Source organism: Antedon mediterranea, chromosome 3 (assembly GCF_964355755.1).
Source record: "Antedon mediterranea chromosome 3, ecAntMedi1.1, whole genome shotgun sequence".
NCBI classification, from domain to species: domain Eukaryota; kingdom Metazoa; phylum Echinodermata; class Crinoidea; order Comatulida; family Antedonidae; genus Antedon; species Antedon mediterranea.
In genome coordinates, this window is record NC_092672.1 from 7,840,378 (window position 1) to 7,851,843 (window position 11,466).

At 32.2% G+C, this 11,466-nt stretch overlaps 1 protein-coding gene across 1 annotated transcript; it reads left to right on the plus strand.

Annotated features, from left to right (window-relative positions):
* The first annotated feature begins 856 nt into the window (after window positions 1-856).
* On the plus strand, window positions 857-11,466 carry LOC140043505 (uncharacterized). The gene is made up of 8 exons (XM_072088028.1): window positions 857-885; window positions 7,430-7,468; window positions 7,844-7,887; window positions 8,418-8,608; window positions 8,726-8,910; window positions 9,758-9,830; window positions 10,213-10,407; window positions 10,680-11,466. The coding sequence occupies exons 2-8, from the start codon at window positions 7,463-7,465 to the stop codon at window positions 10,940-10,942; spliced, it is 957 nt and encodes a 318-aa protein (XP_071944129.1). The 5' UTR covers window positions 857-885; window positions 7,430-7,462; the 3' UTR covers window positions 10,943-11,466.

Consider the following 11,466-nt stretch of genomic DNA (forward strand, 5'->3'; position numbering starts at 1 on the left):
TAAAACAAATAATATAGAATTTTGACCATCGGTGTTTAGTGTAGGCGTACTTGCACCTTGTCATACAATGTTTATTGCAAATCAACGATATTTATAACTCAACAGCAGAACATCTGAAATAATATGACGTCTTATATCACAAGGACTGTTATTTTTTTTTCGACAACATTTTCAATGTATTATAATTATGCTTAAACGTATGTACAGGTAAGAACTAGGACGTGATTGGATATGCTAGTAAAATATCTATTCATAAATCGTTGAACTCTCTATTATTATAATACAGTTGCTTTTCTCTAGGCTGGTTGCCCACTGGACATTTTCACCGGTATTTTCCACCTGGACATTTTCCCCACAACTCCAAGACTGATACTATTTAATATTTTTTTTATAGATTTAGTTCAGAGTACTGTTTCTTAAAAAAAACTCTTCATCTTATTTTCATAACGCCACTCTCTTAAATTGTTTAGGCCTATATTGTTTTTTCTCAATAAACTATACTATATTTTCAACTTTTACACATTTTACAACCTGGTAATAACTATAGAGTAATCTTTGAAATAGCAGCAACAAAAAAACAGCATGAACTTGTTTAACCTTAGTTCACGTGGATTCTACAACAATAATCTTCTACCGGAAACAGGCCTACATCACGCATCAACGTATGATCAGAGCATGATAGGCCTGTATAGAAAATGTTATAAATCGATATTGTGTATTTTCGGTCTGCTAATTTAGCATAAAACATAATAGTATAATGGAAAATTTGAATAATAATCTATTATTCGACATATGTTCTTTACATTCTATGGTCCGATTGGAATCACAGAATTGCGCTTAATACGCCACAGGAGCGCGAGAACTCAACAGGAACTGGAACTTTTGGTAAGCAATCACCTTATCATTCGGTTTGATTTTACCTTACATAAACTAGTAATTAGCATTTTTTTAAACAGTGTAGCAATCAAGATTAAAAAACTGTTTTTATGTTTTTATTTTAGTTTTATTTAGTTAGTAGAACATTCATTTATTAATTGTTTATCTATCAGGACATTTAAGTTCACAATATTAATAAGGTAACAAGATTTTTTTAAATGTTTAGTTTTATTGTGATGCATTGTATTTAGGTCTAATTAAACTCAGGTCTACGGTATTATAATAATTATCTTGCTAATTCGAATTTTATCAATTTAAAATAACGTAAAAGTTTGTAAATCAACACATCCGGTAGAATTAAGGTGTGGTTTCGGAGAGTACGCAGAATGTCATTTAGACTGGCGATATAGGTTCTGAAATCTAAAAACTTTGTTTAGACGCGAGATTAGCCGATGCATTGGTAGTGATTCAAAGTACGATAAATACAACGACAAAATCAATAGACATTACAACTGCTCTAATGCACCGATTTAACAAAAGTTATGTTACGGGCTATAGGCATCCATTATATTTATGTATTGAGAGACTGACATAAATGCGAAAATGGAAACTCCACTATAATTTATAGGTCCCAGCTGGGAAAAGAGTCTAACGGTTGAATGACAAATCCCAAAGCCTTTCTGGTATTTATGAGTCCCATGATATTATATAATACTGTAAATCAAAACAGTCCATGAAAGTTTTTGTTTGTACCATGGAACTATAATTATAGTTCCATGTTTGTACTAAAATGACAGAAATTGAGTCTCTATTTCATATCAAAGTTATTCACTTCTGTAACAAAAAAATAATATTTATTCACATAAAAAAAGAGAAAAGAAACGTTTAATTATAACTCAAAAACCATTGTCTGACAGACAATTTAAGTATTTTTTGCTTTAAATTACATTTTTTCAGGTAAAATAAATATTATGTGACAATAAAATGACACATTCAAAAACAAATTTGAAATAAAAAATATTTTTCAGAGGGACAATATATCTTTAAAACTGTTACGTCAGTAAGCAAGCAGCGTTTTTTGTAAGAAATATTAACTTGAAATAATTTGACTAAAACAAATAATATATAATTTTAAAAAAACTGTTTTTGTTTTAGTTTTATTTAGTTAGTAGAACATTCATTTATTAATTGTTTATCTATCAGGACATTTAAGTTCACAATATTAATAAGGTAACAAGATTTTTTTTTTTTTTTTATTGTGATGCATTGTATTTAGGTCTATAAGCTCATGTCTAGAGTATTATAATAATTATCTTGCTAATTCGAATTATATCAATTTAAAATAACGTAAAAGTTTGTAAATCATCATATCCGGTAGAATTAAGGTGTGGTTTCTGAGAGTGCGCAAAATGGCATTTAGACTGGCGATATAGGTTCTGAAATCGAAAAACTTTGTTTAGACGCGAGATTACCCGCTGCATTGGTAGTTATTCAAAATATGATAAATACAACGACAAAATCAATAGACATTACAACTGCTCTATTGCACCGATTCAACAGAAGTTTTGTTACGGGCTATAGGCCTACAGTACCATAATCATATATTAATTCACACGGGCATTATGCGATGTTGATCCAAAAATAAGCTTTAACAGACGCAGTTTCCTGAAGCGAAATTACATTTAGAGTGAACGAAATATTATATATGGAAAAGATATAAATATATTTTTTTTTTTGTTTTTTTTTTTGCTTTGTTGTTATTCAACTTGGCATAATTTCCCATCTGGTGAGTTTATATGTCTATCTCGAGAGGTTATACATTTTTCTCATAGGCCTACACATAGTAAACCGTGAAAATATAGAAATCGCTTTCTTATTTTTAATTCGTAATACTAGAGATTATATTTTTTACTATAGCCTAACTTGAAATAATTTGACTAAAGCAAATAATATAGAATTTTGACCATCAGTGTTTAGTGTAGGCGTACTTGCACCTTGTCAACATTATAACAATGTTTATTGCAAATCAGCGATATTTATCATTAAAATGTTTTAATCTCTGCCGACTGATTGACAGACTTCAACGTGCGTGAGATGAACATGCACGTTGAAGTCTGTCCCGCCCGCGAATTTTTTTTTACTCGTCATATAAGGCCGATTCAGCAGAAGTCAATAGAGGGCGCGCTGCATCGCTCATGAATATTTATTAGAAAGTGCTACTCGATCGCATGTATTAACACTTTCGCGCTAGCTATCTGCTATCTGTCGATACGCGATACGATGATACAATCGCCTTCCACTTGCTTCCACCATCTCCCTCTCTAGCCGATGGATATCACAGCTTGTGATGTCCATAACTGTAGCGATATTGATGATGATTATTTATAAAAGAAAAAAAAACACCTGGAAATATAACTACTAGGCCTATGCCACAACCATGGTGGGACTGAGGCATATTGCACCCATTTAAAGAAATACTGCATCCGCAGGCGACAGTCATCATGGACCGAAAATACTCAGAGAAGGCGCGATTACAATACATCGGAAACGCAGTTTCAAACTGTTATTGTTAAATGGATTAGTTGAAGACAGTGTTGTTGTGCCAAAGAAGAAATGTCCAAATGCTTAAATAAAATGTACAGATTGGTATGATCATGGTGGTATGATGTAGGCCTAGGCCTACTGTAAAAGGGTAAAAATCAATGTTAAAACCTCCTTGGTAAAAGCGCGAAACCCTTTGGGTGTTATTACAGTATCATCATAAATATTATTTTATTATACCACCATATACAGTGGCGTATCCAGTAGGGGAGCCGGGGGGCCCGGGCCCCCCCCCCCCCCCCCCCCCCTGATTTCGTTTCCGTCGGCACATCATCGCGGCCGTCGGCAAACAAAGGTGCCGGGGAAAAAAATAAACTATTTATTCTGACAATAATTGAACTGTAAACATAATTCTTTTGAGTGTTTGTTTATTTACATATCATATCATCATTGATCCCTTCAGATCAACTATTTTTTATTTTCATTACATCTAACGAAACACGTTAAAAATGTGTAGCACGTACGTACGGCCGTACGCGGTAGATTGTTTACTCAAAAGTCTTTGACCTTACCCTAAAACCTTGTTTTTGCATGCAGTTGAGCCTCTCATGACCTGAGATTTGTATGTCTTCCTACGCTAAGAGATTATATAGTTCCACATGCCATGTGCTTTTTTGTCTAAGATATATTTATTATAAGTGCCAAAAACCCGGTTTTATGAGGCCTTTATTATTCAAAATTTTTAAAGAAAAAGCACATATACCATAAAAAATATCCATGTATTTCATTTTTGGAACAGATTATTCCGTGAGACTCAACCAGGGAGTTGAAAATAACAACTCCCTGGCTCAACTACAAAACCACCATTTTGTGATATGATGTCATCGTAAGCCAATCAAAGCTGAGCTTTCTCGCGATTGGCATTGCTCACGGTTGAATGATTTAGGATTCTAGCTGATTTGATTGGTGGATGCGAATCACCCGCAGCGGAATGTTTTCTCTCGCGCGTGTACCATGAATCTCTCGGATCGTTACTACACAAAGTTAGAGCAATGAATTTGTCCGAATTCCGTTAAGTAAACAACTTTATATATTTTATAAGCATTTAATAACATGTTTTATTGATATTTCCAATGGTGATATATAAAATAAATTACTAAAAAACGTAATTATTTTAACCAAAAATAGAATTGTCGACTGAGGCCGCAAATTGTTTTACTTCTTTCGTGGCTAAAAACGATCATTTTCGGCGATGTTTTAGACCCTATATTTCGAAAACTACAAGTCAGATTTTCCTAACTCTTTCTTTATTGTAATATGAATACAACATACTAACAGATAATGTTGGTTTGGTTTTAATTTTGCATCGTTATCCCATATAAGACAATATGACTATGTAATCCTAGAACATATATATTGATCAGAGACGTCGTGTATGTAAAGATAATGACACCAATTTTGTCGGCAAATTGGCAATTCCCGGCCCCCCCAACTTCAAAATCCTGGATACGCCACTGACCATATACCTATTACAGTATTAATTAAATGTAATTATTGCACGAATTTTCATTTCATTTATTTATTTGACCAACAAATATACAATACAATTGCTGTAACTACAAGTCAGCAGTCCCATATGATCTTAACAAAAATAAATAAATAATTGCTTTCATTGTAGGCCTATATCAGTAGTCAAGAAGAACATTACAGTAGCACTGTAGTAGGTAGCTGATATGACAGCGAGTTGGGAAAGCAATTCCCTGCTCTGCTTGCGTGACCGCTGGCGCTGACTGTCTTAGCGTGCAGCAGCAGCAGCCTGGCTGGCTGTAATTTAAATATTCATGAGCGATAGAGCGCGCCCTCTATTGACTTCTGCTAAATCGGCCTTATATGACGAGTAAAAAAAATTTCGCGTCCCGCCCGCGATTTTTTTTTTCGTACATAAGTTGGGGACCCCTCATGAAACGTCACAAAATAAACATGAATAATTCATCAGTTACTTTTTTTGTTCCGTGTGTACCCAAGCGTATAGCAACAAGTGATTACAACTGCGATACGATTCTTTCTAGGCCTAGGATTCTAGGTCAATTCATGATATTGCCTTCGCGCACTCTTCTTCACACACACACCAACCTATGCAAAATGTGTCGAGGCTAATCGACAGCTAGGCAAGACATTCAACTAAGTAGGTAATTAGACATAGCCCATAGAAAGCTTAGACCACAAGAAGAATGTGTATAATTTGTGTACTGTAATTTTTTAATTCTGCTATTTTATTATCAAACAATATTATGCATGTACTCAAAGGAACTTTAAAAATGCGCGTAATTATGAACACATGAGATGGAAAGATTAGAACCACAAGAATAAAAAATGTATTTTTGTGTAATGTAATTGTTTAATTTTGCTGACTTATTACTCGGACTGTCATACCTAACCGTAACACACACGTCACACCCACACAGACTACTAGAATAGACATGGGCTTTAGAGACTAATAATTAGGCCTAATAGTAATAATAGAAACTATAATTTTAACACGTAATTCTTTAGTAATACATTATATTAAAAACACTATCATAAACTAAAGGCTGATTATTTCGACAATCCACACAAAACGCCGCTATTCTTTTATGAAATCGCACGCCGCAACCACAGCGGAGATAGGCCTAGAATCGTATCGCAGTTGTGTCGTGTAATCACTTCTTGTTGCTATACGCTTGGGTGCACACGGAACAAGAAAATTTAACTGATGAATTATTCATGTTTATTTTGTGACGTTTCATTAAGGGGTCCCCAACTTATGTAAGAAAAAAAAATCGCCTCCCGCCCATGCACGTTGAAACACAGCACAAAGTCCCATATCCAGTATTGCTTTCATTTTGTAGCTTACAGATATTTAAAAGTAAAGGAATACTCCGTGTATAACAAAATCAATGGCCGTAAATAGTTCCGAATTGTATTGTTGACAATTTGTTTGTTTTTTTTATAAATAATTTGTCATTGGCAAGGAAGCGATTTTTTTTCGTACAGAAGTTGGGGCCAATTATGTGAAAGATAGCCGAACTACTTCTTAAATATATCTAAACCAAACCCTCTAAATAATCTCTCTCATGTAAAGTCCATAGTCCAATACACTCGACTACACAGACGGCTCGACAGAAAGCGTCTGTATTAGCTCATTTCTTACGTCACACTTTATGGATATGGTAAATGAATATTCATGTTTATTTTGTGACGTTTCATGAGAGGTGGTTCCCAACTTATGTACGAAAAGAAATATCGTGGCCGGGAAGAGTACGCTTTTATTATACTTAATCATGCCATGCGAATTATTATTAAGACAGACAAACCGTGCGGAAGAAGGGTTACTGGTAGACCACAATTTAATTACAAAAGTAGCAAATAGGTAACAAATCTCCCATACACAAAAAAAAATGTAAAATATCAAAACCAGTTAAATAAAAATAAAATGTAAATGAATAAACTTACAAATTCGTGTTTCCGCAGCAATGTGTTTTTAATTAGATTTTTTATTTTATCTCTATGTATCAAATAATTAATACACCACGAAAAACAAGCAACATAATATACGGTAGTTTGGCATTTTATACTTTCGTTATGTGTTTGCGCGCATCATCTAATTCACACAGCACAGTTTTTCTTTAGCGTCTTTTATATTCGTAAAGTCTAAACAGTCAAAAGTAAAGTTAAGTCTAAAGTTCCACATCCACTGTACTATTGCTTTAATGTTTTAGCCTACATATATTTTAAAGTGAATGGATAGTGTATAACAAATCAATGGCCGTAAATACATTAACTCCGAATTTTATTCGTGATACAATTTGTTTTGATTTTAATAATTTGTCAAAGTACTTTTATCAGAGTGCGCTTTTATTATACTTACCCATGCAAAGTATTTAACCACATATTAAGACAGAAAAAGACCGTGCGCAGTACGGGTTACTGCTAGTACATTTTAATTAATAATGAATTGTATAATTATTTATAGGTTTTAGCTGGTATTGAAATATTGCATTTGAAGATGTCTGTGAGTTTTTGACAAATCTCTTTTTTCACAATTTTGTATTATTTCAGTAATACCAGTATTTTCAAAACTCTAACTACATATTATATAAAGCAAACAAAAACTACATACATTATAACTATAGTAACCATGCCAATATGTGCATAAATTGTTAAATTTAGTGAATATAAAGTATATACGTATGCATACATTTTTCACATATTTGTATTGGGCTTTTTTTTAAACTATTGCTACATTATAGAATATTTTAAAATAACATTATAATCATTATAACATCAACCTTCCATCATTATAATAGAACCGAGGATTAGTTAACTATTCTCGATCACTACAACTACATAACAAACTGGCAGTACTGATGAATATAATTTCTTTCAGGGAAGAGGATACATTATGCTCTGCTATAGTTGGAAGGACGAAAGGTAAGTTAAAATAATATATATTTTATATTATATATCCCATGTAAACACGTGAACGTGATTGGTTCAAAAGGCATCACATGGCTACCGTTTCGTGGATCAAAAATGTTATAGCGGACTGATCAGTGGGTTATAAATGTAATATAACAGATATTGATTTATATATATGTGTAGTGTAACAGTTAATATCCTGCTTGGGACCTATGCTTTTTATTCGAGACTAATTATTAAATATTATTTCCTCGGAGGATTTCAAATGTTATAATTACCTCTAAGCAATTAATATCTGTATAATATAATGACTATACGAATAACAATGATTTTATAATAGGATCTATATCGCATATTTAGAAATACATATTTTTTTTATATAAAATAACGCAATTTAGTAATACATACTAAACATACATACATTTTTAATAATTTAGAAATACGTGTTTTTTTTTTGTTTTTTTTAAATAACACATTTAAGTAATACATACAAATAATGAATTTTTAATAATTTCAATAATAAAATTGTTAACGTTTATTAGAATCGTTGAAAAGATATGGGAACGTTTAGAACAAGCCGGTTACAGAGTGTGGATTGACCGAAGTGGTACAGATGGATTGAAACGAAAACATAAGTCTATTTACATTGAAATGGCAAAGGCTGTCAAAAATGCGACAGTCGTAATTGGATGTTTATCTAAAGCATACCAGGAAAGCGAAAATTGTTTACGTGGTAAATGTTTGTATTGCTTTGAATAATTAAATATTTAAAACGATTCGTTGTTTTTGCATTATTTTTGTTTAATCTATCCAGAACTAACATGGAAATTACATTATGTTTATAATTCAGAGGGCAATATGATCGGAAATCGTAACAAAGATTGTTTTCCTATAATTGCGGAGAAGGGTTATAAACGAAACGAGTGGGTTGAGACAATATTTGGTGGACAAATTTACATTGACTTTTCAAATGCAGAGGACTTTGAAAATAGTTTCAAGATTTTGCTTTTGAGGCTAAAAGATTACACAGATTTGGTAAATTATAATTGCATTATCTATTTATTGTTAATGTTCTTCCTCTTTTGGCCAGTGTTCCAAGGTATAGAATAAGTTTCAATAATAACTAAAATCATATAAATATAGTGTTACAAGCATGCTCGTGAAAAAATGAAAATTGAGAATACATCTTTGTTCCAACATTTTTCATTCATTTCTTAGTTGAAATAAATAACATTGGTACCTTATGCGATCCTAATGCACTCCAAATTCCACGAAAATTGATCGAGTTAACTCTGTAGGCCTACTGCGTCATCTTTTCTTAAATATTAATTTCTCTGCTTAGGCCTACATAATTTTATTATGTTTGGTATCATAAATAGTATTTCCTACAAGCAGGGCCATGGCCACTAATTAACTAATCAAATGAACACATAAAGTTCGAAATATAGAATCACTTTACATAAACAGTAAAATATGTGAAAAGGAGCCAAAAAATAGCTTTCTGCTAATCGAAGTTTGACTCCTGTCACAAAAATAAATTATAAGTTAAATTTTGATCCAACTACAATAATTCAATAAGAAAAAAACTACAACTATATAAAAGAAATAAAGTAAACATGTGCTAATGTTTTTGTAAAAGTGAACATTAACTTCATTTATGAATTTAAATTTTATAGGGTAAATTACTCCAAAGTTGAGCTCCATTAAAAAAAAAGAAGTACGAACTTTCGGAATTGCAAAATTATTTCTATTACTAAATCTGGACTAGCATTTTTACTCTATTTTCACTCTTTATCTACGTATCACACACGTTGAAACATTTTTTTTTTAATTGATAGTGGACTTTTATAACTAGATAAACCAACTGTTTTTTGTGTTACAGAATCCTAATACCAATGATAAGGACTCATCAGATAATACTTCGCAGCATGCCGCAACTTCTGGTGAAAATCCAGGTCAGATTTAAATTTCAAAACTTAAATTGCTAGCATAAAATTAGTGTCAATAAAAATGAATGTGTGGATTGCCTCAGATCACCTGTTCGCTTCAGTAGCTCTGCCCCTGAATGCAGGAAACAAACGATCGAAAGAAAAACAAGACCATATATGCAGTCGCGTGTTCAAGATAGTGTTTACCGACCAACCGACCGACCGACATGGTGAGCTGTAGAGTCGCGTTGTACGCACGCGACTAAAAATATATGATTTAGCAATTTTTGAAAAATGTTTTTGCTGTGCATGTCAGCAAAACCAACATCATACCAATTTCCACAGTAACAATAGCATAATGAAAAGAGAAAACCTTTTTAATGAGTGTTTTCTTTTATCTATTTTATAGGTAAAACGACCCAAGTATCAGATGTCATCAACATTCTCAACAGTGAAATTAAAGAACTGCAAAAACATGTTGCTGATCTCAAAGAACAAGCCAGCATGGTCAAAGATCAATACAAGACGAATGAAGCAGTTGGTTCAACAATTCCTAAAGTTCTCAGGAAAGCTAATCTAAATGAAATAGCTGATAAAGTCGAAAGTAGGCAAAAAATTAAATGCATTTTAGATTAAAATATCTTTTTTTTTAATCTAGGCCTATATATTATATAGATGTGTTAATGTATTCAATTTACTTACTTTACTTTCTTTCGTTAAGCATAGTCTCGATAGATAGAGTAAAATAGAGTACTTAAACCGAACTGGGATTTAAAATTAACAATCTCAATTCAAAACAGGAATATGAAGAATTTTATTTATTTGTAACATTATAATTGTTATTTTTCATCAAATAAAGAGTTCCTTTTTATATAGATGCAACCAATAAATTAATGGATTTGGCAAAGAAATTGGGCACTGAATGGAAACAAGTTGGAGTATATCTTGGCTTCAAGCAAGAAGATTTCTATCGGTTTGAAAATGATAGTGGTAACAACACAGCATGGGCAATTTTCAGCATGCTGGACCGATGGTATAAGAATGCAGAAATTCATGAGAGGTATGAAAAACTTACTAAAGCGCTCAAAGAATCCGATAGGAAGGATTTAGCAGATGAAGTTCAAAGTTGGCTAGCATAATCAAATCGGTTGGTTGCTTTTGCTGTATCCTATGGATTCTGACTGAGTAGCGGATAATTTAGATGTTTTTAACATTCAGTTTAAACAACATAATATTATATCTTTTAATTTATATTTTATTCAGAAATTTAACATTATTATAATAGACTAGTTTTAGTTGAATATTTTGCTTCTAATACCCGTGTTTAGTATGACATATAGATATGCAATTATATTTTGCTTTCATGATTTCTTACTTAATTTCTATAACTTCATTGTTTGTTACACACTACCAAATTTCAAAAGACACCGCATTGTGTGAACCCTGGTTATCAATAGCCTAAGCAAGCAGAGAATATAGACACCTTACTACTTACATTTAGTACGATTAAATCATTATTTCTATATTTTGTATAACTATGTTTAAGAAACATGAATGCTGACGGTAATCATGCCATCAATTCACAACGTCGATCATTCTTGAAAGTAATTGATAAGATTTCAACAAACTATTAGTTATATGGAGTGGATAATAGATAATAAAT